Raw genomic sequence first — 27441 nt, 5'->3', positions numbered from 1 at the left:
CCTTACTGATCTCCCTCAGGACAGGCTCTGCTTTGGAATCTGGTCCAGGGAGCGGGTCACGAGCGCTCGAGGGCCCGTTTCTCCTGCCTAGACTGGAGCTGTCGGCTGGCTGGGGAACGAAGTGGTCCAGGGAAGAAACTTAGTTCCCGCCCAGAGCCGGGCTCCCGCCCCGGGCCGGCCCCTTTTCCCTCCCCTTCGGGCCCGGACTTGAAGGGCTCCGCTTCGCGGCTGGGGGTGCGGTGGAGGCTGACCAGGGCCCGGGTGGGCGCCCTGGCAACCAGGGCCAGCGGGCTTGTTTCTTCCTTCTGGGGCCCCCCTCTTGACCCCCGAAGACAGATTAAGGTCCGCAGGAGCGTCTTCTCCTCAGGCCGGGTACCGGATTCCTGGTTTCTCTGGCGCAGCAGTCGGAGCGACGCAGGCCTGGCCGAGGCGGGGCCGCCATCAAGCCAGCCCCCGTCTCCGCCCCCGCGCCGCCCAGCCGCGAGAAACTCTGGTTGGCTTGCTTTCCAATCATACTTTGTCTCTATCATTTTGAAAAGTCCCGACCTCCTCCCGCCCAATCCCATCTCCAGAACTGACTGAAGCCCTGTTGGAGAACTAGGCCCATTTGGCTGCGGCGGCCCCAGCGGCGCGGCTGGCGAGAGTCAGGGAGATGCGGAGCAGAAGCAATTCCGGGGTCCGTCTGGATGGATATGCGAGGCTGGTGCAGCAAACTATCCTGTGTTACCAGGTAAGGGGGAACCACCTCGAGGGAACTCTTTGAAGTGACGTTTCTTATCGCTTACTCTCCTCCCCAAGCCTCAGTCCCCTTTATGACCTGAGAGCGCCTTAGTTGAGGTTTCCTATTTGAATCCAGCCCTTGCTAGCCAGTGATTACCTCCCCATTCCCACCCCCAATCTCTCTAAGAGTCATGGGACCAAACAGCTGCTGTGGCTACTCTACGAAAATTTCTGCCCATTGTTTAGGATCAAAGACACAATAAGCCCTTCAGTGCTTTGGGTATAAAATCCACTTTTTTGGATTAACGGTTTCTTTTGGATGAGAGAGGAGGTGTGTGTTAGACAGAGGGCTCTGAATGTGAACTCTGGGCTGTGGGGACCTTAGACAAGAGTGAAGAAGCTCCTGAGGTTGGTTTTCAGGTGACTTTGGGATATGAGTGACTGTTATTATTTCTCCCGAGAGTTACATTGCTAGAGACCCTCCAGGGAGGGCCAGAGGGCCTACTCTATTTGCTACTTTTCAGATAAGAAAACCACTGGGCCAGGAATGTTACTGCATGTAGCAGGAGCAGATCCAAAGGCAGGACTCCAAAATTCAAGGGGTCCTGTGAAGCCGCCCATATTTTCAGGTATGAATATGCCTGCTGTGCTTTGTATAACTAGACTAAAGTTATGTGTAGGTTCTTAATACAAGAGCATTGAACTATTTTTATTCCTAGCGAAGACAGTAGCTATATTGCTTGCCCTCAATCAACAGTAACTATTTTTAGGGCCTTCAGAGTCAAAGAAGGAAGTGGTATTCAGTAGTTAGAGGCCTAGCCTGAAAGTTGAGAGCCATGGTTACTCTGAAGCCACTGACCATTTTTTCTTCCTAGCTAATTTCCCAGCCTTAGTTCCTCATTCAGGACTTATTTCTTTTATACCTGTTTTATTCAAGGCACTGTATGGAGTGCTGGGCTTGCCAAAAATAAATAAGTGATTGCAGTGTAGTGACATTTATGTGTAGGACATAGGTTGAATCCCTTATCTGAAACTCTTCAAATCAGATGTAGTTTGCAAGTCAGAAATGTTTGGATTTTAAAAAGGGAGTAGTCTATAATAACTGTAGTGGAATCTGGGCAACATCCCTTAATTGCATACACTATTATTTATTTTTCTTTTTTCTTCTTTTTTTTTTGGTGGTACTGGAGATGGAATCCTTTTACCTCTGGGCTACACTCCCAGACCTATTTTATATTTTATTTGGAAACAGGGTCTCTTAAGCCAACAAGGATGGCTTCAAACCTTAGCAATCCTCCTGTCTCTGCCTCCCAAGCATGGGGATTACAAGCGTGTGCCACCACGCCCGGCAGCATACACTATTATTTCTACATCAGGATGTGAATATTTACACTGAGCCAAATTCATGAAGACTGAAAAGAGTTTTGCATTAGTTCAGGTCATCTTTTTTTCTTCCAAATGAACCTGCTGCAAACTTACAAAAGCACTTGAAATTTTCATAGCTTATTGGCTTTTGAGATTGTATATTAAGGAATGTGGTCTTTATTTGGGGAACTTTTTGGAAGTATCCTTAGCCCATTTTGGTTGGGGACAGGGGAAAGGTCCAGCAAGATATGATATTCAAGTTGAGAGCTAAGGAAAGGAGGTAACTATTAGCTCTTCTCGGAATGTGTTATAATTACATCTACAAAGTAGTTTAAAAACCTAGTTGAAAGGCTTTCCCCTCCAGTCTGTGATGGAAAGGGCTACAAAGAGAACTGATGAAACTTAGTTCTCATGTCAGGCATGGGTTTGAATCCCTAACTCTGCCTTTAAAAAATTTTTTTGATGCATTGTAGTCATACATCTTAATGGGGTACAAGATGGTAGAGGCATACATGCACATATCACTCATTTAGCCCTTCCCCAATTCCCACTCCATTCCCCCCTCCCTCCTTCTCATGTTTGGTTTAGTGATTGATTTTGATATATTTGTGAATGTACATCATGTACTTTAATAACATGTGTAACCTTTACTCATCCTGAGTCCATGCCCTTATCTATAAAATATACATATTAATACCTACTTCCATTTAATTATTTTAAAGAAAAAATTTTTGCCTAGTAACTTGCCTGGCACCTGGTGGATATCCAGTAATTGTGGGTCCCCCCTTAATGACTTTGATATAGACTAAACATTTGTAGTCTGTGGTCCTCACATAACTGATGTGGTCCATGATGCTCCCTTTCCTGAAGGGCCTGATGCAACTGTTGATTGCTTTCTGGTCCTTGAACATAATTATGTCTTCCCACTGATGGAATGAAACTCTAAATAGAGAGATATAATCAGTTTTATTTGACCAAGAAGCATCCCAGGTGTATGAAAGGTATCTTTCAATCCTTCTAAAATACTTTTTTATTGGCACATTGCAATCACATATTGTGATGAAATTCAGGGTGATAAGAGGTATAAAAGGACACAGCACAGTACTTTTTGGGCCCTTCCCCATTTCCTATACCACTCCCCCTGCCCCATCTTCCCATGCATGACACTGTGATTGGCACTGATAAATTTGTGTATGGACATCATGCCCATTTGAAGTCTTTCCCTCTTCCAGTCTTGCTTCCCCTTCCTGCCTCCCTCAGTTTTATCCCCTCCCTCACTCCACTAAGGTTTCTACTCCTTTGGAGTTCTTCCTGTGTTTCAGTTTCTCCCTAGCTTACACAAATGAGAAAAAAAACATCTAACCTTTCACTTTTTGTAACTGACTAATCTCATTTAGCATAATATTCTCCATTTCCATCCATTTTCTGCAAATGACATAATTTTGTTTTTCTTTATGGCTCAGTAGACTTCCTCTACACATACATAGTGTGCATATACCATAATTTTGTAATCCATTCATCCACTGAAGGACACCTAGGATGGTTTAAAATACTTCTTACAGGTTATGAGCCATCCTAATGACCCAGCTTTTGATCCAGGTTTGCCTCCCCTAAGAGCAAAAAAAAATCTGTCTTCTCACTAAAGTAAATATGCAAGGTTGAACTTTCCTCCCCAACATTTTAATGATTAAAGAAAAGTTATCTGAGCCTTTAGTTGTGTTTATTTTGGTGGTAGTTGGTAAGAGGCCCTCATATTTGCCCACTTTTCACCTTCCAGGCTGTATTATCAAACTCTTCTGGATAATCAGACTACTCTGAACACAATTATGCTGGAACATCCAATGAATATACAAGTGCAAAATTGCACACCTTCCCATCTAACCCCACTCTGCATCCATCCACTCAAATAAGCAGTCTTTAAACCCTGTATAACCTTGACCCATTTAGGCTCTTGTCATCTTCCCTGAGTGAATTTAGGCAGGCCACCTCTGTTATATATATTTTATCACAATAAAAAATGAATGAAGTAGATCTCTAAAGTCTGTGCTACATTTCTCCATTTTTTTAGATAATGTGCTGGTATTTATCTGACATTTTTTATAAAATGAAAAATGCTTGATAAAAATTCTTTCATGATAGACATATCAAGCTGATCATTATTCTTCCCTTAAAGTCGATAATTTGTTCATATTTGCAAAATATATCTACTGCTAAATATTATTTGAAACTTTGAGGCAAAGAATGAAAGAGCTATGTCAGTTAGTAGGCTTGCTTTTACAAATATATATTCTAGGGAGTATTTTCAAAACTTTGTTGACTTTAACCTAGGCATAGTGGCATTCACTTGTAATCAAAGCTATTTGGGAGTCAGAGGCAAGAGAATGGCAAGCCTGGATTTTTTTAGTGAGGTTTTATCTCAAAAAATAAAACTAAAAGGCTAGGTGTGGTCATGCACACCTGTAATTCCAGTATTTCAGGGCTGAGACAGGAGAATGATGGGTTTCAGGCCAGCCTTAACAACTTGGTGAGACCCTCAACCACTTAGCAAAACCCTGTTGTTTAAAAATAAAAAATAAAATAGGCCTGGGGATGTAGCTCAGAGGTAGACTGCTTCTGGGTTCAACCTCCAGTACCATAACAAACAATAAATGTGCTGGAAATGTAGCTTAGTAATCATCAGGGCTGGGGATGTATCTCAGTGGTAGACTGTTTGTTTAACCTGAGCAAGACCCTGGGTTCAATCTCTAATACTTCAAAAGAAAAGCTGACTTAAAATTAAATCCCTAAATTTTTTGACTCAGATTTTAAAAATATTGTGTACATTTCTTCAGTAACAACTGTTTGAAAGTTCCTCAATAAAAGTGTTAACTCTGAAGTCGTAATAAGAGAATATGGATCAGAGCTAGGCATACACCTGAATCACAGTATTTGAAAGGCTGAGACGAGGATAAGAGATTTGAGGCTACCCTCAGCAACTTAGTTAGAACCTGTTTCAAAATCAAAAGAGACAGGAGTATAGCTCCATGATACAATGCCCATGATTAATCCCCAGGATAAGAGAGTGAGAGAGCGAGAGAGCGAGAGAGCGAGAGAGCGAGAGAGCGAGAGAGAGAGAGAGAGAGAGAGAGGAGAGGAGAGGGGAGAGAGGAGAGAGGAAAGAGAGGAGAGAGAGGAGAGAGAGGAGAGGAGAGGAGAGGAGAGAGGAGAGAAAGGGGGAGAAAAGGCAATATGGATTGTAAAGAAAAATATTGATGAAAGTGGTGTTCACTGTAACTGCAGATTACTGGGTATAATAAAGTAGAAAATTAAGGAGATTAGGCAGTAACTAAATATTGCTTATTTTAATATCAATGAAATTTAAAATTAGAAAAATAGAATGAATAAAACATTTGATAAATAGTAACAGTAATAAAGACTAATTTGGGGTAGGGTTAATAAAAAGATATATGATCCACTCATCTCTTGATGGACACCTGGGTTGTCCATCAAGAGATGAGTGGCTACTACCACTCACTCATCATAGTACACTAATTTGGCTACTATGAATTGTGCTATTATGGATATAAATGTTTATGTATTATTATAATATTCTGATTTCAATCTCTTTGGAGTGATACTCAGGAGTGGTATATATATGGATCCATTCCCAGTTTTCTGAGGAGTCTTCACACTGATCTCCATAGTGCCTGCTCTAATTTACAATCCCACCAACAATATAGAAGAGTTCCTATTTCCCCACAACCTCAACAGAATTTATTGTTGACTTCTTGATGATTTTCATTCTATTCTGGCTAGATGGAATCTCAGTGTAGTTTTAATTTGCATCTCCCTGATTGCTTAATGATGTTGAACATTTTTTCATGTATACATTGGTTGGTTGTATTTTTTCATTTGAGAACTTACTATTTAATTCAGTTGCCTATTTCTTGATTGGGTTGTTTTTAGTGTTAAGTCTTTTAAGTAATTTTGTACATTCTAGATATTAGTTCTTTATCAGATAAATGGCTGGCAAAGATATTCTCCCATTCTATAGGCTTTCTCTTTAGACTCTGGCTAGTTTTCTTTGGTGATCAGAAACTTTTTAGTTTAATGACATCCCATTTAATAATTCTTGTGTGTGTGTGTGTGTGTGTGTGTGTGTGTGTGTGTGTGTGTGTGGTACTGGGGATGGAACCCAGGGGCATTCTACCTCCAAGCTATACCCCCAGCCCTATTTTTTATTCTTTATCCTGAAATCAGCTCTCACTGAGTTGCAAAGGGCCTCACTAAGTAGCTGAGGCTGTCCGCGAACCGTGATCCCCCAGTATCAGCCTCCCAAATCCTGGGATTACAGAGTGTGTCACCACATCCGGCTTAATCACTCTTGTTTTAATTTTCTGAGGTTTGGGGATATATTGAAGAAGTTTCTACCTGTTGGAGTGTTGGACCAATGCCTTCTAATTTCAGTGTCTGGTCTGATTTTCAAGCCTTTGAACCATCTGAAGTTGACTCTTGTGACAAAATTATGGGATATACACACAGTGTATTCTACTCAGCAGTAAAGGACAAAATAATGTCACTTGTATGTAAGGAAAATGGCTGGAACTAGAGAACATTATGTTGAGTGAGACTAGTTAGTCACAGAAAGTGAAGGGCCACATGATTTCTCTTATATGCGGAAGCTAGGGAGTAATCAGAATACAAGAGGTACTTTAGATATTGAAGGAGAAACCTCATTGGAGTGAGGGAGGTAGGTTGTGGGGGTGTCAGGGGAAGAATTAATAAAGGAAACACTTCAACTGATATTAAGTACATATGTGAGGACACCAATGCCTGTTTCAATATCTTGTATGGGGAAGAGGGAGAGAAGGGAGGGAGCTGGAGGAAAACCTCATCAACTGCTGTGTGCATGTATGTCACTATCATTATGAACTACATTATGATGTAAGACTATAATGTACCAATAAAAATATAAAATGAAATAAAAGATAAAAAAGACACAAATACTAGAAATAATACACATACCTAGAACTCTACATCCAACCAATACAAGGTTCTTATGTTTCAACCCTACAAGTTATTTTTCAAAAATGACAAATTTTATTATAAGAAAAATCTCAAAGTTGAAGAATCTGCTTTGTACATACCACATTTTTCAGCCAAAATATTTTTTTAAATTAGAGAATAAGAACAAATGGCTGCTAAAACCTCCCCAGATTTGGAAACTTAGCAAGCCCACTTGTAAAGAAATTATAAGAGAAATAATGAGATAGTATGGAATAATGGCAGAAGTATTCCACATATGGTGCTGCATGCCTGTATTCCCAGCTACTTTGGAGGCTGAAGTGGGAGGATCACACGTTTAAGGCCAGCTGGGAAACTCAGCAAGACTCTGTTTCAAAATAAAAAAAATAATAAAAGTTGGGGGTGTAGCTCAGTGGTAGAGTACCCCTGGGTTCAATCCCGAATACTACTAAATATAATAAAACAAAAATACCTGAGGAAGTAGATCAGTAGTAGAGTGGTCCTCAGTTCAGTCCCTAGTATGAAAAAAATCAGCAAAACCGAAAGCTGGGATTTTTTTTAATAAGACTAATAAATAGGCAAACTTTTGGCAGGGTTGATGAGGGGGATGAGAGGAGGAGGAACATATAAGCAAAATTAAGAATGAAAAATAAAAAGTACTGTCAATAATTTGGTAGTAAATTTAAAAACACAGATGGACAGTTTTCAGAAAAACCTTACCAATGTTAACTAAAAAAATCTGGGTAGACCTGTATCAATTAAAGAAATGGAATGACTATAAAAATCCTAGATTCAGTGTAATTTTGATTTGCATTTCCATAATTGGCAATGATATTGAACATTTCTTCATACTGGAGTGGGGGTAGCAGGATTGGATAGGAGGGAACCACGCCAAGAGATGTTGTATGCATATATGAATCTTTGACTTTGAATCTCACAAAATGTATACTTATATTGCACAAATAAGTTTTATTTACTTATATTTAAGAGGGGTTCTTGCTGTGTTGTCCAGGCTGTCCCCAAACTCCCAGGCTCAAGTGATCCTTGTACCTTAGTCTCCCAAGTAGGGATTACATGTGCCTGGTACTGTGCCCGGTTTGTCATTTATATTTAGATATGACTATATTTATTAGTAAAGTAAATGCCACATATTTCTCACAAAACGTAAGGAGAACTTAATGTTCATAAAATGTCTAGAGAAATGATTCTTTGCATGTGTTGGGGGGAGTTCTAGGGATCGAACCCAGGGGCATTCTACCTCTGAGTTAAAATCCCATCCCTATTTTCTGTTTTATTTTCAAACAGGGTCCTGCTAAGTTACTTAGTCTGGTTTCAAACCTGCAATCCTCCTGTGTCAGCCTCCCAAATATTAGAAATACAGGCATGTATTACTGTAACAAGCTTAGAGAAGTAATTCTTAATCAAATGGGTAATTGGCCCATTTAAGTATTTGGTGAATGTTGAATATCCTTCCCTTTTCTTAGAAAAAATATGCTAACACAGAAATTTCTAGAGTCTCATTGTCCTTCACCTTTCTGCCCCACCAAAGCCCATTCTTAGCAGACCCTCTGGAAACCCAAGGTCAAGATCCCAGATGGAGACGGGAGTGGTGGCACACACTTGTAATCCCCGCAATTGGGAGGCTGAGACAGGAGGATTGTGCAGGTTCAAAGCCAGCCTCACTGGCTTAGGAGACCCTGTTTCCAAATAAAAAATATAAAAATAGGTCTGGAAGTGGTAGAAAAAACCTGGTAGAAAGGTTTCCAGGAACCCCAGTACCACCAAAAAAAAAAAAAAAAAAAAAAAAAAAAAAAAAAAAAAGAGCCCAGATGTAGAATGGCATGTGGTATCTCTATGCCCTGAACCCAAACCTGAAACTTACAGAATAAATGTCAGTCATATAAATGACAATATCAAGTGGTCTACAGTTCTCTTGTTAATGTGAAAGCTTACTAACATGGCATTCAGTAATGCACTGATATATAAAATTTGAGGTGCTGGCCGGAAGGGAGTTGACAGTTCCTCAGTGTTTGAATGTGTTCTATAAGTTTCTACTACAGCTAAGGACTGGCACCTCAGTGATCCTTTCTCTTTACTCTAGGAATTGACAAGAGAGGCAAAGAATTAGTCATCACCTGAGAGTGTGATAAAGTCATGATTGTAGCTAAGGATCCCAGCGCAGCTTCTGTGAGTTCGGAAAGATCTAAGATGAGCGCTGGAATCTAGAACAAGGCGGAAATGAGTAAAATGCTTGCAAAGCTTGGTTCTGGGCCTAGTTGATTCCATTGTAAGCCATCATGCAGTCATATCAGATGGTGCAGATGCCTGGGCCCAGGATAGCTTTCAGTGTTTGCAGTATTTGTATACCTAAAGGGGGAAATGCTAACAAACAACAAGATAAAGACATCATTAGAAGGTGAGAATCACAGACCTGAGATCCTGTTAGGTAAACCATGAGGCTGTTGTATGCTAGAGCTCATGTTTTTTTCCTTTTTTAAAACTAAATGGTTTTTATTTTTTTATTATTTATTTTTTGTGGGTCTGGGGATGGAACCCAGAGGCATTTGACCTCTGAGCTATATCCCCTGCCCAATTTTTTATTATTTATTTTGAAGCAGGGTCTCACTGAGTTGTGGAGGGCCTCACTAAGGAGCTGAGGCTGTCCGTGAACCACGATCCTCCAGTCTCAGCCTCCCAAATGCTGGGATTACAAGTGTGCGCCACCATGCCCGGCTTCCTAAATGTTTTTTTTTTTTAATTTCATTTTTTTAAAATGCATATATACCATACCTTTTGTGGTACTGGGAATGGAACCCATGGGTATTCAAATTCTGGACTATACCCCTAGCCCTATTTTATTTCGTTATTTGAAACAGAGAGCCTCACAAAGTTAATGAAGTGGTCCTTGAACCTGTGATACTCCTGTCTCATCCTCCCAAGTACTGGGATTATAGGAGTGTACCATCACGTCCAGCACACACATAGTTTTTACTGGTGCATTATAATTATACATCATAATGAGGTTCAAAGTGATATAAACATACATACACACCTTATAAGACAAGGAATGCAATCAACATATACCCAGCTCTAACACTCCTTGGTATCTTTCTTAAAGCTCACATTCTCGTAATGATTTTTCAGAACCATCTGAAATGACCTATCAAACTTTATAAAATCTACATTTTAAACTAATATATAAAGAGTTATAGAACTGTTAGTGTCAAGTATAGATGTAATCATCTTAAAATAAATGATATTAAAATTCCTGCTTTAAAAGGCATGTTAAATCCAAAGTATTGTCCTTCTGAACTTCCCTTTAATATTTAAAAAAGTGATTACTAAAGCACAATTGCAGTACAACAAATAAATTTAAGTAGTTTTTGGAGTTTTTGTAATGAGATTTTTTACTTTCTGTTTTTTGTTTTATCAACATGGGTGGTGATAGTGAGTAATCATGTATTTTCAACATTTATCCTAGTCTCATTTGAGTATTTTATTGAATAATTGAACTGTACTTTCCTCCCTTGGAACTAAGCAAGGTAGTGACACACACTTAATGTTTTTAATCCAAAGAAAAAAACACCAATGATTAGGGTTGGTCTCAGAACTCTGAACTCTGTTGCTATGGAGAATAGGAAAGGGAATTGATGGTCTGGGGATCTCAGGAGGTTTCATGGAGGAGAAGCGTGAGCATGTGCATAGGCCCTGAAGTGTAAGAAACACTAGGTTGGGTTTTTGGGGGAGCTAAGGAGACAGTGTTGGGCATTTACCCTGGATGTGACAGGAAGAGCCAGCACATGATCCTCAGATGGCAATCTAAGAAATTTAGAGTTCATCTGGTAGGCATTGGAAAATTCTAAGAAGGGCGACTGAGTCTTAAAGATTCTAGATCTTTCTTTGTCCACACTTTGTGGAAGATAGAATAGAAGGAACCAGTAGTAGAGACAGGGTGAACAGTAAGAAATTTTAATTTTCTCATGGGATGGAGGTAGAGAAGAGAAAGAATTTGTACTTTCTGTGTCATTTCTGGTGATTATATGATAACATTCATCTCTGGGATCCCCAGCTATTAAATTAAAGACTATTTGGTGCTACTATTAAAATACATATTTTGCCTTAGCATTACCTCAATTGTTCATTAACATTGAACAATTGCATTGCCTTGCACTGTTGAGGTAATCTCGCCTTAACATTAATAACATCAAATAAATGCTTTATGGTATCTAGTTCACCATAGCCTTAAAAACATTCACGTTATATTTGACAGGATTCGTCCAGTTGCAAATGGCAGAAACTTACTTCAAATGGCCTCTAAGCACAAAAAAGAATTTATTTTTCAAATAACTGAAAAGTCTAGGAGATTGTTTTAGATTCAAAAAAGGTTGGATTCTGGAGCCCAACTGTGTCTGTGACTCAGAGTGGCTTTTATTCTCTAGCAGGCTCATTCATTGTGGCAGCAGAGGTGGTCCCTTAGCAGGTCCAAGTTGTAGTCTTCCAGAGTGCTGGCTTCTGCAGAAAGGAAGTTTTATTCCATCGTGGCTCCAGCAAAAGGCCTGACTGAGAATGGCTCTCAGTTAGCTCAACTTGTGTGGGTGCCCATCCCCAAACTGTGCCCAGGTTAGCCAAGCTTAAGTCATATATCTTCCCTGGAGCGGGGGCCAGGGCCAGGGCACAGTCAGTGATGAGCTCAGCCCCATCAGAACCACACTGAGTCAGAGAAGGGAGAATTATAGGTGATTACCAGAAAATGAGTGAACAGGCACAGGATAGGCAGAGGTAACATTTCCATGGAAGAAGATTCCTAAATTTATCAGCTTATTATCCCCTTTTCAGAAAAAAATAACTCAGTACTCCCCTGGGCACTTCTACCATGCCCTTGTTTTCTCAGTTCTCGGTGCCCCTGCAATTCCACTTGATACTATTACCACCCCCTATAGATCATTCCAACCCCTCTCCAGGGCTGTTATTAAAGATTTTGGCAATCTGTAATCTAAGGGATTATATGGTCTCCAATCTGCTTTGAACTCTCCTTTTTATATAAAGAAAGGGAAATCAAGGCCCAGAGATGTTAAATAATTTGCCCATTATTGCATAGCTAGCAAGTGACAGGGCAGAGATTTGAACCCAGGGATGCCTTACATAGAGCTGAGTGTATGTGTTTAACTATTATTTACTGTGCCTCCTGTGTGGGATGAACCTCTGAGTCTCTCTACCCAAAGAATACCAGAGACAGAGCCCACATTACCTACAACCCTATCTGCTCTATTTGGGACAGTTTTAGGAAGTGTACTGGGGATTGAATTCAGGGACATTCTATCTCTAAGTTATACTACCAGCCTGATTTTTTTATTTTTTGATTTTGAAACAGGGTCTTAATAAGTTATGGAGGGCCTCAAAGTGCTGAGGCTAGCTGTGAACCTGCGATCCTTCTGTCTCATATTGAGTTGAGATCAGTAACAGAAAAACTCATATCCTTCTTTTAGAGGACAACCTTTCAGCTTCTTGAAGCACCTAACTCACCCTCTCTCAAATTTCTCCAAAGACCCATTCATTTTCTTCCTGTTTCCAGGAGACCTGGCTTTGAGTCTATTCATTTCCTTCATCATTCTCTTATGGGTATTCCCTCCTATCCTAGATTCCCAGACTTATTGGTATATTGCCCACTTTTCAGAAAAAAATTACTCATCCCCCTTCCCTGAGCACTTCTGTTGTCTCCTTTCACCCCCTTATTTTTATTCAGTGCCCACCAATCACACTGAGGTTACTACTGTCTCTCCACCCTCAACCAATGCAGCATCCCTCCAGGGATGATAACACTGACTTTGAGAATTTATGCTCTAGGTAGTGAATGTCCTTTTTAAACATGGTGTTTGGCTTTGGCAAAATACACCAAGTATGATCTGCTAGGCTGGTAGTTAAATGGGGCTCTTTTCATTCTCTTTGAAAACCCTACTTTTATTTTTTTGTGGTGCTAGGAATCAAACTAGGGATTCACACGTGCTAGGCAAGTGCTCTCTCACTGAGGTACACCTCCAATTCCTCTACTTCTGTTAATATTGCCTTTGCTCTGTGACGTGATACTCACGCTGTTGGTGGTAGGTTGCTGTTAATACTTTTGGTCAGTGTTGTACAACTTAATTTTCTCATACCTGAGTCAGGCAAGACTGCATCTGGGTGACAGGGCAGCTTCAGTGGAATGGGGGTTGGAAAAGAAAGTAGAGGATCTGTGTAAATATTGGATGGGGTCTCAGGGACAGGGTGTATGCATAAAGGGAGCTGAGTCAACTTAAGTGTGGGAGTAATGGCTCATAAAATCAGTTCAACAAACATTTATTAAACACGTGAGCCCCATAAATAAATCCTTGTTGAATTCCTTATAGTTTTCTGTTGTCCAAGTCCATAATTGTTCTGCTATTCTTGGGTGGGCTCAGTATCCACATCGTAGCTCTTACCACCCCTCCCTTTACTGGCAGGGCATCATTTCAGTATATATGCCCCCTTCTGTTAAAACACTTCCCCATCGACTGCTGACTTTAACAGTCATATTTGTATTGCCACCAGCCAAGAAAATTGTGCAAGCATTATTTCTCAAGCTTATATGATTACTTTAGTTTTTTGTTTTCATTTTACAAGCAGAAACTTATAACCCTAAATATGTTTTTTAGAAGTATACATACACCACCCTAGAGAGTCATGTATCCTGTCTTTTCTGTTTACCCTCCATGGTCCTCCTGCTCCCAATTCAATTTAGTGCCCTAACTTCTGCCTCCTTAACCTTCACCACTTTCCTGTGAGGTTACTGTTCTCTATTTCACCCATTTGTATCTGAGTTGAGCAATACACCATTTCCTATGCTTGAATAAAGTCTCCTGTTTTGCCTATTTTTCTACTTTTAAATAAAAAATAAGACTTTAGCTTCTGCTTGAATAATCCCCAGGGTTCTGGCTGCATATGCCTGATTTGTTGCTACAGGGTTTCCCGGAGAAAGATTAAATGGAAAAATATGCAAAATAATAAAACAAACTCTTTTAAATAGCAGATTACTTCTGTGAGCTATGAATAATACTGATATATAAGATAGAAAGTACACACCATTTTAAATATCTTTGTAAAGGTATTTCATTCTATAAATCAGTAATGATAGAGCCTTTAGAGCCAGGCATGGTGGTGCACACTTGGAATCCCAGCATTTGGGAGGCTGAGACAGGAGGATCGTGGTTTGCAGACAGCCTCAGCTATTTAGTGAGGCCCTTTGCAACTCAGTGAGACCTTATTTCAAGATAAAGAATAAAAAATAGGGTGGGGGTGTAGCTCAGAGGTAGAATGTCCCTGGGTTCCATCCCCAGTACCACAAAAATAATAATATAACCTTTATCATATATTTACTTATTCATTACCCATCTAGGCCAGGACTTGGGGTTAGCGTGGCAAACAAAGAAAAGATTGAAGGAAGTTTATAGCAGGGGAATAATGATTAGGGTTGGGCCAGAAAGATAGCTCATGGTCATTGATCAGAAGATTCAGTATGGTTGAGATGGCAGTATCCTCCCTCCCTGCACACTAATCTACAGGCATGGGATTTAGATAGAGGTTCATTTACTTGTGTATTTATGTCCAGTTATCTCAACACTATTTTTTTTTGTGGTACTGGGGATGGAACCCAGGGGCTTTTACCTCCAGGCTACACTCCCAGACCCGTTTTATGTTTTATTTGGAGACAGGGTCTCACTAAGTTGCTGAGAGCCTCACTAAGTAGCTGAGGCTGGCTTTGAACCTGCACGATCCTCCTGCCTTGGTCTCCCAAGTACTGGGATTACAAGCGTGTGCTACCACACCTTACCCAACACTATTTTTAAGGTACTGAGGATTGATCACAGGGGGTCTACCTCTGAGCTATATTCCCCAACCCCTTTTTATTTTTCTATTTTTCAAACAGGGCTTCACTATATTTCTGCACACTGGTCTTGAACCTGTGATCCTACTGTCTCAGCCTCCAAGTACTAAGATTATAGGTATGTGCCTGACTACAATACTATTTGTTAAAAAAATAGCTTTTATTTCTCCCTTTGATTGTCTTTGGACCTTTTTCAAGTATCAGATTATCATATTTGCATAGGTCTATTTCTGGCCTCAATTCTAATCCATCCACTTATGTAAACTTTGCCTCTTGTTAGATTCATACATATTTAGGACTCTTCTGTCTTCCTGGTGAACTGACTTTCATGGCTATCTGTCTTTTTTCCTTCTGCCATGATGGGTAATATTTTAGATAAAGGCTGGTTTTCCCCATAGCCTGGTTCTTAGAGGAAAGATAGCATTGGAACCAAACTACAACTGATTAGGTATGAAGGAGAAATCAACATTTGTTGTAAGAAGCTACTAAAATTTTAGTGTTATTTGTTATCAAAGCATAGAGTACAAACCCTGAGCTCAGTTCATTCCAGAAGTTCAGGCCCTGTTCTTTAAACAAACAGGAACTAAAGAGAATACTTTCCCTAGATTAGAAACCGAGAAATGGTGGAAAAGATGAGAAAGGCAAATAAATGACTAAACTTACAGGATAGTCTGCCTAGTTGTTGACTTTTTGTCCTCAATGAAACATAATTTATATGAGACTCATCTGTCCCAGGCCTCTTCTTGAGTTTTAGACTACCACTGGCAGGCCAGCCTGCAACTGGGGCCTGAGTCCCAGCTCAGAGATGTGCTATCTCCATAAGACTGTGTTGTATTACCTACTAGGTTCTTTGTGTTGGGGAAGGAGTACTGAGGACACCCCAGCCTTTCATTTATTTATTTAGTATTTATTTTATTTATTTATTTATTTATTTATTTTTGCAGAACTAAGTGTTGAAGCCAGGGACATTCTAGTTCAGAGCTATACCCCCAGGCCTATTTTTTTGTTTTCTTTATTTTCGTGGTACTGGGGTTCCTGGAAACCCTTCTACCTCCAGGCTACACTCCCAGACCCATCTTATATTTTATTTGGAAACAGGGTCTCTTAAGCCAGCGCAGCTGGCTTTGAACCTGTGTGATCCTCCTGTCTCCACCTCCCAAGCACGGAGATTACAAGCATGCACCACCACGCCCGGCCCTTTATTCTTTATTTTGAAACAGGATTTCACTAAGTTGTGGAGGGCCTCACTAAGTAGCTGAGGCTGGCTGCAAATTTGAGATTCTCCTGTCTCAGCCTTCCAAGTACTGGGATTACATGCATGTGCCACCTTGCTGAACACCCAGCCTTTTCATTTTTAAAAAAATTTTGAAAAATGGCCTTGATAAGTTTTTGAAGAGCTCACTAAATTCCTGAGGTTGCTCTGCAACCTGTAATCTTCCTGTCCCAGCCTCCCTAGTACTGAGATTATAGGCATGTACCACCATACCCAGCAGGTTATCTTTCTTTGTAGGCAGCAATTCTGAAAGAGTATTTGGTTAAAAATAAAACCTAAAAATTAGCTCACAGAGCAACAAGTTCAGTGCCTCCTTTCCCAATAAAAAAATAAATAAATGTTTATGCCAGGGTGGTGGCGCACGCTTGTAATCCCAACATTCGGGAGGCTGAGACTAGAGGATTGCAGTTTGTGGACAGCCTCACCTACTTAGTGAGGCCCTCTGCAACTTAGTGAGACCCTGTTTCAAAAATAAAGAATACAAAATAGGGCTAGGGGTGAAGCCCGGAGGTAGAATACCCCTGGGCTCTATCCTCAGTACCTCAAATAATAATAATAATAATAATAATAATAATAATAATAATAAACAAATAAATTATTAAATTCATGAGTAGTCAGGGAAAAATCTTCAAAATAAAAGTGCTGATAACCTATCAAACTTATGAAGAATATTTTGAAAAAAGATTTTGAAAAAACATTGATAACTTACAAGGATAGCTGATTTTTATTATAATTGAAAGTATATAAGCATATAGCCTGTCAACCCAGAAATTCCATTTTGGATTTTACATGGGATGTGTTTATGGAGTTATCAATGTGAAGGGAAAAGGGAACAAGTAGAAAAGAGCAGGAAAAAGGAAAAAAAGACAACTGAAAAAGAAATATATATGGTTATAGTTATCTTACAATGTTATACATGGGTATAGGTATAACTAAATATTTTATAATGATTAGAATGCAATATATTATTCTTTATTTATTCATTTTGTGGTACTGTGGACTGAACCCAGGGGCATTCTACCTTTGAGCTACACCCCCAGCCCTAATTTATTTTTATTTTGAAACAGGTCCTCGCTAGGCTGATGAGTGTCTCACTATTTGCTGAGGCTGTCCTCAAACCTGCAATCCTCCTGTCTCAGCCTCCCAAGTACTAGAGCTACAGGCCTAAACTCAGGGACATTATTCCTCCAAGATACACCCCCAGCTCTGTTTTATTTTTATTTCGAAAGAGGGTCTTCGTGGGTTGCTGAGAGTCTCACTACTTGCTGAGGCTGTCCTTGACTCTGTGATCCTCCTGTCTCATCCTCCCAAGTACTGGGATTACAGGTGTGTGCCCACCATGCCTGGCTGAAAGCAATGTATTATAATATGATTGTATCTGAAACCATAGTCTTGGCCTGGATAAGCCTGCCTGCCTTCTTCTTCTGGTCTGTATTTGCGTGTGTGCAGCCTTTTCTCTGCCTGCTTGTTACATAATAATGTAAACCAAAGACCCCAGAGATGGACCTGTTTGGGTGGTTCACAAGAATCAGTGAGAGTTTAGATGATGCAGCACAATCCATCTCCAAGTAGGAGGAAGAATTCAAAGACAAAACACCCTAGGTCATCTTTATTGGAAAGGACAGCAGACTGGGAGTGACAGTATCTTCCAGTCTGTGGTCATTTCAGATTTTATGAATCACATCAAAATAGAACCACCCACATCTCCCTCTAACACAATTTATCATTTTTATGAATTTTTAAAAAAGAAGCAAGTCATAAATGAGTATTCCTTTTACTGAGTGTAATAGCACCCTATTTTAACATGGTTTATTTATGCATCTTTTGACTTTGGGGATCCCCTAAAACACCCAGACTACTCCTCTGTAGTTGGCCAAGGAGGATGGGTAGTCTAATCTTGGATAGGGATGAACTAATGCACTCCAACACACAAGACGGTTGAGGTCTAGGTAGGGAAGGTGGCTTCCCTGGTCATGCAGCACTAAGAAGTGGATTGTGGCCATGCTTCCATGTCCCTTGCTCCCTAGTTTGGTGCTCTACCCACTGATGTGGAAACATGGAGGCCAGAGAAGACTGAAGGTCTATAATGCATAGATTTGTTAAGGTTTGAAGATTTTTTCTGTTTGCTGTTTCTTATGTTTTGTTATAACAGTGTAGTATGATTTGAAAATGAAAGGACATAATAGGAGGTTTCTTTGACATTTTCTAGTCTCATCTTCTAGTTATACAGGGGAGAAAACCGAGACGCAGAGTAGTGATGGAACTTCTTACTCAAAATCACAATGTTATTGGCAGAGCAAGGACTGGGACTTTGGTCTCTTAGTCCCAGGTCCTTGTCTGTCCACTTGAGTGACCATTTCTTGCCCAGGAAATTGTTCAAAGGCTGATGACTTTTTGTGTTTTCTCAAATAGAACCCTGTCACAGGGCTGTTATCAGCTAGCCATGAGCAGAAGGATGCCTGGGTGCGAGATAACATCTATAGCATCCTGGCCGTGTGGGGCCTCGGCATGGCCTACCGCAAGAATGCTGACCGTGATGAGGATAAGGCCAAGGCCTACGAGTTGGAACAGGTAATGGTGATTGACACCTGTGCCTTGGCTTTTCGGCACTTTTTCCTTGAATTGGAAAACCCACAAGGAAACAGCTGTGTGTGCAAAACATTTGGGGTGCTGGCCTCTCCTCCATTTCTGCTATAGAATATGTTGGGGAGGCATTTAGATGGTCTCAGCTTCACATTTGTCTGTCTCTTTTAAATGTTTTTACCTCTCCATGAAACATTGAGAACTTTGAAAATCACATCAAATGGGAAATGAAAGCATGCAAATGTCTAACCCAAGATGTCATTTTGCCTAACTGGCTACATTTCTCTCATACAAGTCAGCACATCAGAGCTACACATTTCAAAGTGTGTATTCTACAGGGTAGTCATATCAAAAGAATATTTATCCAAACCCTGTTGACATTGTTTAAAACATTTCTGAAACCTCCCTTAAAAATACTTGCCTCTGCCAGGCTTGGTGGTGCACGCTTGTAATCCCCGCGCTTGGGAGGCTGAGACAGGAGGATCGCACAGGTTCAAAGCCAGCCTCAGCTACTTAGTAAGGCTCTTAGCAACTTAGTGAGACCCTGCTTCCAAATAAAATATAAAATAGGTCTGGGAATATAGCCTGAAGGTAGAAAAGCCCCTGGGTTCCACCCCCAATACCAACCACGCACACAAAAAATATTTTCCTCTGAGTCATTCCAAGAAAGCAGTCTAATTAATTCACGATCACCCTTCAGTTTTCAACCAAAGTGGTGTTATATAATTTATATGCCTATGTCATTTCCCATACAGCATAATGAAGTATTTTTATTGCTTTTTTCACATCAGAAATCAAAATACCTACCAAAAAAGAGATTTGCCATTTTTTTTTTTTTTTTTAGTTTGGAAAAAAATATTCTGCCCTTGAGTACAGGAGTTATTTTCCAAATGTTTTGGTGGCAACACTGAAATAGGAAGCATTAAAATATAAAAGTATAATTTATTTGGCATGATAGCTTTTGGGATTTATCTTTATAAAAGTACTTTGGTGTGCATATGCATGTATGTGCTGAAGAGTGAACTCAGGGCCTCATGCGTGCTAAGCATATACTTTACCATTGAGCTATACTGCCAGTTCTGAGATTTATCTTAATTTATACATTCCTGTATGATCCACACAGCCAGTAGATCACCAGGTCCAGAAAGAGTTCTTCTAGCACAATCAGTGTTTGTTTATAGCATCTAGAGTAGAAATAGTGATGGGCAGAATGATGGAAGCTTTGACTGCCCAAAGAAGGCTAAGAAGAGAAGCCTATCTACGGGAGCAAGGTTTAGATCTGAGGAGATCTTCTGAGTATAAAGTGATGAAATCTATCAGTCATGGAGGGAAGGCAAGTTTTAAAATTTATGTATACCATACATCAAATGCTGCTCCATGAAGATGGATGAGTTTCACAAAAGCAGACTATTCATTAGTATTATAATTTGATGTCAGTGTTTTATGAATATCTCATCACCATTTGAGACAAAAATCAGAGTGAAGTAGTACCCATCTGTACACACACATACACACACCTCTTTGGATTGTGTTAAGGTTGACTGGACTTGCTCCTTGATTACCAATAGTGACACAAAAAGGCCACATTGTTTTGTATTCAGTGCCTTTTACTATTTGATGAGTATGGTTAATAAACTAAAGGAGACATTTTCCTTTACCAAGGGAAATAACATAGGGATCTTCCAGTGATGCTCAACAATGACACTACTGCATTTTAAACTCAAGTGCTATACTCCTTCATTGTGTGAAACTGTCTCATGCATGGAAGGATATTTAGGGTCTATGGTCCCTACTCACTAAGTATGCCAGCACCCCCACCTCTATCACTGTAATGAATAAAATGCCCCCACCCCACATTTCAATACATGTCTCTCCCCTAGAGGATGGTAGTATCACCCCCAATTGAGAACCACTATACTTCTTCCTAATGGAAAATAATTTTTCTTTGAGAAGTCACTTGACAAATGTTTATGTTGTATGCACTATAGGAAATGTTAATTATAACAATGCTAGTTTTACTTCATAATTATGAGGTAACATTGTCTGCCCCAACAGAGTTTATGACAAAGTAAGATTAAAGTGGAGAAAGCTAGGGTTATAGAGGTGGAAAGTCCAGAAAAACAATCCATTCTGGACTTTTTACTGGCAATTAACTTTGGGGACCTTTCTATGTACCCTGAAAACCATGTACATTCTGTGAGAGAGAATATACTTATGCCCCTGGGTGGAAACATCTTTCCACCAGGCCACTTTGACGTACAAAATATTCCACTCCCAGCTGGCCGTGGTGGTACATGCCTATATTTCCAATACTTAGGAGGCTGAGATAGGAAGATCGAAGGTTTGAGGCTAGCTTGTGGCAGCTAAGTGAGACTCTCAGCAACTTAACAGGACCCTGTTTCAAAAATAAAAACAAAAATGGCTGGAGGTATAGCTTGGATATAGAAGGCCCTGGGTTCAATCTCAGTACAAAAAAATATCCCAGTGCCTAGCCCCTTGGGAAGTAGCAGTGTAATGGTTTTAACAGGCCATATTCAAAGCAGTCTTTTTCTCCCTAGTTCTAGGGATTGCATAAACTAATCTTTAAATGGGCCTGAATTGTAGAGGAAATGGGCGGCAACATAAGAGCTCAAATTCTGGCGTCTGACTGCCTGGTCTTCTGTCTGCACTCCACCCCTGACCAGCTGGGAGACTTGAGCAATGTTACTTCACCTCTTTCTTTCAGCCCCAGGTCTCTCATTCACAGAGTGGAGTAACAATGCTAACTACCTCCCTCAATAAGGCTGGTAGAAGAATTTAAGATAATGCAAGTAACGCATTTCACACAATTCTTGGATGTAGTGCTAATTGATTAAAGTGACTTTATTGTTATTATTTGTAATGATGATAATAATAATAATAGCAATCGCTTGCAATACATCACATTATTAAGAAACCTTGGATGCCACTTACATTTTGTAAGAAGTTTACTCAATAATCTAGTAATGGTGTCACAAATGGCTCTTTTGGCAAAACATCATTACTTTTGGGCAGGCGTGGTGGACTTAATCCTTCCTTAGTATAACAAAAATAAATTATTAAAGACATGTGACATAAAACTCCAGAGCACTAGGCTTATAAAAATCATGTTGCTAAAATATCGTGGGGAGTAACTGAGTTACAGAGCCAAAATATGCCATCTGATCCAACCCTTTTATTAGACATAGTCATTTTGTCGAGATTTTTCTTTCTCTGTGATTGAGAAGTGGCAGTAATATGACTGGTTGGAATACTCGTGGGTGCTTGGGATCTGCCTTTCCAGGGAAAACACTGGGCAGCACTAGCTCACCAGCTATGTGGGAATAGGAGGTATTTTCTGGGAGCAAGGAACTCAGGCCTTATTGCTAATGCCACTTTTGTTTCCGCAGAATGTGGTGAAGCTAATGCAAGGTCTTCTCCAATGCATGATGAGACAGGTAGGAGGAAAGTGAAAGACAGACATGTACTTACAGGGCATCTGAGTTGACATTTAGTGTCATTTAATTTATGTTTATACTTTTACTTGTGTAATGTAACTATATATATCATAGTGAGATTCAAAGTGATGTGAACTCCCCCCCACACACACATCACTTGGCACTTTTCTCTCCATATCCCACCCCACCCCACTCCCCTCTCCTCCCTCCTAGGACATGTTAGTGAGATTGGTAGTGATATCTTCATATATGGGCCTAATATTATTTGAATTTTTTCCTCAGTACTTCTTTTTCCCCTTCCTGTTTCCCTCCCCCAATCCCCTTCAACTATTGTATGGGTCGCTCTAATTTATCTTAGTCCCCTTTTTTGTGTTACTGGGAATTAAACTCAGGGGTGTTCTACCTCTGAGCCATACCCCCACCCTTTTCTGTTTTTGAAACAGTGTGTCACCAAGTTGCTGAGACTGTTCTAAACCCTCTGATCCTTCTTTCACAACCTCCCAAATACTAGGATAACAGATGTATGCCATCACTACCACATACCATTAGTCCCTTTGTTTTCTATTTTCCCTCTAGTTTCCACATATAAAAGAAAACTTGCAACCCTCAACTTTGAGACTGACTGATAACATTTAGCATAATACGCTGTAGTTCTATATGTTTTACTGAAAATGACATAATTTTTTTCTTTATGGCTAAGTAAACTTCTGTTGTGTATATATACCACATTTTCTTCAGCTATTCATCTTTTGATGGACATTTAGGTTGGTTCCACAATTTGGCTATTACAAATTATACTACGATAAACATGGGTATGCATGTATATCTATAGTATTCTGTCTTTAATTGTGACTGTTAACATGCTCAATGCATTTTGAACTTCTCAAGAGGAAGAACAATTGAAAATATTTTTTATTTTCTTTCTGTTTTTAAAGTTATCTTCCATAATGTTATTATGTTATTAGTATACAACCATGGTCTCAAATAACATTGTTTCTGAGACTCTTTTTGCAGTTATACATATGAAATAAAATCATATCTGTAAAAAAATTAAGAAAATATATTTTTTAAAAGTTCCTCCTAGGTTGGGGGTGGTAGCACACACTTGTAATCCCAGCATTCAGGAGGCAGAGACTGAGGATCACAGTTTGAAGACAGCCTCAGCTACTTAGCGAAGCCCTTTGCAACTCAGTGAGACCCTGTTTCAAAAATAAAAAGACGCCAGGCGTGGTAGCGCACGCTTGTAATCCCAGCATTTGGGAGGCTGAGACCAGAGGATCGCAGTTTGTGGACAGCCTCAGCTACTTAGTGAGGCCCTCTGCAACTTAGTGAAACCCTGTTTCAAAAATAAAGAATAAAACAAATAGGGCTGTGTATGCAGCTCAGAGGTAGAATGCCCCTGGGTATTATCCTCAGTACCACAATAAATAAATAGATAAAAATACTAAAACAGGAGGGACTTCTGGGAAGATGGCGACCGAGAAAAGTGGGGCTTAAGAGCCCCGCTAACAACCAATCTCCATTACCACAAAATTGGCGCCTTTCATAGCCAGAAAACACCATCACCAGAGAAACAAAAAAATCACCAGGCTCCAGAGAGAAAGCAGACTGAGAACAGAGCTCAGAGCCACAGAGGAGATAACCGGCCTCACGCCCGAGGACGCAGCAGCAGTGCCACACTGCCGGCGGCAGCGGCAAATTCACCGGACGGCTGCAGCAAGCCGAGGTGAGCCGCTGCGGAACAGCCAGGCGGGATTTCTCGCCGCAGGTAAAATCTAAAGCTCCCAGTGGCTGAGCTCAGCACACGCCGCAGGGATTCAGAGTGGAAATCAAAACCAAGAAGAAATACGCCAGCCTCACGGCCGAGGGCGTAGCAGAGGCGCCATATTGCCACCGGCGGCAGCAGCAGAGAATTCACCGAATCCAGTACAGCTACATCTGCGTACTCAAGAACAGTGAGTCAAATTGCGGGCCACAGAGGAGAAATCCCAGTACTGTACTCCCTGGGACTTGACCAAGTGGGGAAGGGGCGGTGGCAGAGATATCACACCATAGGAGAACGTGCAACCTGGCACCCCCCACAGTCTAAAGCAGCCTCTATCGACTCTCTGGGTCGGAGACTCTGTGATACAACCCAGTAAAGGAGTAGTGGGGTCTGAGATACTACTGACTCGAGATCCAGGACACCTTAAGTGAAGTCATAGTGACCCAAGGGAAGAACCCAGAGAAGGCACAAACTTCCGAAATCATGAGAAAGAGGAATAATACTGGAGCAATGAATGCCCACAACCCCACAACATCAGAACCCGATAAAACAGAAAATCAGAGATTTCTAGAAGATCAAATCAGGAAAATAACTGTAGAAATAATAGAGGTGCTTCAAAAAGAAATCAGAGAGAGCCAAAAAGAGATAAAGGATGCAATTAATGAAGTAAAGGCCTCAATTCAAAGCACAAACAACCGATTAGACCACATGGAGAACAGAATCTCGCTCTTAGAATATGATCATTCCAAAAATGAAGGCATAGTTTCTAATCTAGGAAAAAATATCCAACAGCAGGAATCTGATATTGAAGAAATATGGGCCCATTTTAAGAGAGCTAACCTAAGAATAATTGGAATAGAGGAGGGAAAAGAAAGTGAAACCAAAGGGATCAACAATCTCTTCAAGGAAGTAATAGCAGAAATTTTTCCAAACATAGAGCAAGAGGTTGATACACAGGTCCAGGAAACTTATAGAACTCCCTTTAGACAGGATCGGAGAAGAGGATCCTCACGCCACATAATTGTCAAAATGACCAATGTGGAAGCCAAGCAGAGAATCTTAAAGGCAACAAAAACAAAGGGCCAAGTGACATTCAGAGGCAAACCAATTAGAATCACTCCAGACTTCCCAAACCAAGTCATGAGAGCCGGAAGGGCTTGGAGTAACATATTCCAAACTCTGAAAGAAAACAACTTCCAGCCAAAAATTTCCTACCCAGCAAAACTTTCTATCAAATTAGATGGAGAAATAAGAAGCTTCCATGACAAACAGAAACTGAAGGAATTTATGTCTTCAAAACCAGCACTAGAGAAAATACTCAAAGAGATTAAATACAAAGAAGAAATAGGTAACGCACACCAGAACCAGAGAAACAAGATTTTCCATCCAACAGTCAACTAAGATTGGTTATCTGTGGAGATTCATTACTTATGTTAGTCTTTTACCTATCTCTAAATTGTATTGTTTGCCTTTATTGTTGTTAATTTTTAGGATTTCTAGTTGGAATATTAATATACCTTCTGATATAGCATTTGGAAATATTTTATCCCATTCTATTAGTAACTGTTAACTCTGTTTACATTGTCTTTGGATATACAATATATTTTTTTATTTTTTAGGGAGTTTGTATACTCTTCTGTTGCCTGTGCCATTGAAATCATATCCAAGAAATCACTGCCAATTTCAGTGTTGTGAGGTTTTATGACCCAGATTTTCTCCTAAAAGTTTATAGTCTTAAGATTTATATTTAGGTCTTTTATCTATTTTGAGTTAATATTTGTATATGGGATTAGGTAAGGGTCCAACTTTATTCTTTTCCATGTAATTATTATGTTTCAACAATATTTAGTTAAAATATTATTATTTCTACCACCAAATGTTCGTGGAAACCTTGTCAAAAATAACTTGACAATATAGGGAAGAATTTAGCTCTAGGCTTTTACTTACCTCCAATGGTTTATATATCTGCCTTTAGAATAGTACTACACTGTTTCAATTATTGTAGCTTTATATGGTTTGAAATCAGAAAATATATATCTTCTAGCTTTGTTCTATTTCAAGATCGTTTTGGGTATCTAGAGTCCATATTCCATATTAGGATAGATTTTTTTTCTGAAAAATAAATATATAAATATATGATAGTTTCACCTAAAAAAATAGAAAAAAATATTCTCTGGTAAGAAAGAAAGTTAAAAAGAAATATTGAAATGTTATCTTTAAGTCATCAAAAGCTTGGTATCAGAAAAATGAAACTGTTATGTGAGATTATCATTTTTAATTTTGGATAAATTGCTATAATACTAGATGTCAACCACTAAGCCAAGCATGGGAGGGAGGGATGGGGAGAGAATGGGGTGGGAATCGGGTGGGGGCTGACTGGGCGATGTGTGCATGTATGTCTACAAAAGTTTGTATCCCACTATGATGTATGAATACAGTGCACCAATAAAAAAAAATAAAAATAAAATTAATTGAAAAAAAAAGACTAAAATATAGTGCTGGGGGTGTAGGTCAGAGGTACAGTGCTCCTGGGTTCCATCCCCAGTACTGTAAAAAATAAAAGTAATAATAATAATAATAATAATAATAATAATAATAAATAGCCCCTCTTAGAAAGCCATGTGCTATTGTTTATTCTGATAAGTTTATAAGAGGTAATATTTTTATTTGAATTCTTCAAAGTTTACATTACCATCTATGGTATTTTTAGAGATGGGTAAATAAAACAATTCATTGAGCATATACTATATAGAAAACATTATACTAGAATCTGCACAAATTTCAACAAATGCAATACAGTGCCATTCTTAGTCAATATGTTCAAAACTGCAGTTACTCTTTTTTTCAGCATTATGAAATGAGAAATTGAAATTTGAACAGGTCTCTTCCTTCCTTCCCTGCCTCTTTGAGCACTTACCATGTGCCATGGCCAGGGATCTGTAGACAAGGACAACCTCTGGCAGAACCCTCACCCCTTTAGAACTTGTTAAAACGCACCTGGACTGAGACATTGCCAATAACTGGGTAGAAGGAATCCCCAGCACACCACCTATGTGTAGTGCTCACTAGCAGCTGCCTCCCATCCCTTTGGTTTCCAGAGATAACAGATTCTAGATCCAGGTGATTGCCCCGGATGTGACCTCTGCCAGTCATGAACCTGTTTAGCTGTGTGCAACCATCTTGCTTTCTCTCCAGGTGGACAAAGTGGAGAAGTTCAAGCACACTCAGAGTACCAAAGATAGCCTGCACGCCAAGTATAATACAGCCAACTGTAGCACCGTGGTGGGTGACGACCAGTGGGGCCACCTCCAGGTGGATGCTACCTCCCTCTTCATCCTATTTCTGGCCCAGATGACTGCCTCTGGTGAGTCGGGACCAT

The 27441-nt window shown here is 39.9% G+C and overlaps 1 protein-coding gene across 2 annotated transcripts in view; it reads left to right on the top strand.

The window, feature by feature from the left end:
- Window positions 1-652: 652 nt before the first annotated feature.
- PHKA2 (phosphorylase kinase regulatory subunit alpha 2) overlaps window positions 653-27441 on the top strand; it is a gene marked incomplete at both ends in the record, with an annotated part of 90183 nt that continues 63394 nt past the window's right edge. For both annotated transcript variants that reach the window (XM_080719606.1, XM_080719605.1), the window contains 4 exons: window positions 653-730; window positions 18672-18830; window positions 22250-22297; window positions 27258-27426. In XM_080719606.1, coding sequence (XP_080575732.1) covers window positions 653-730; window positions 18672-18830; window positions 22250-22297; window positions 27258-27426 — 454 coding nt within the window. The remainder of the gene's footprint in view (window positions 731-18671; window positions 18831-22249; window positions 22298-27257; window positions 27427-27441) is intronic.

This window comes from Muscardinus avellanarius (genome assembly GCF_963383645.1).
Source record: "Muscardinus avellanarius genome assembly, chromosome: X".
Taxonomy (NCBI): domain Eukaryota; kingdom Metazoa; phylum Chordata; class Mammalia; order Rodentia; family Gliridae; genus Muscardinus; species Muscardinus avellanarius.
This window is presented reverse-complemented; position numbering and strand designations above follow the sequence as displayed.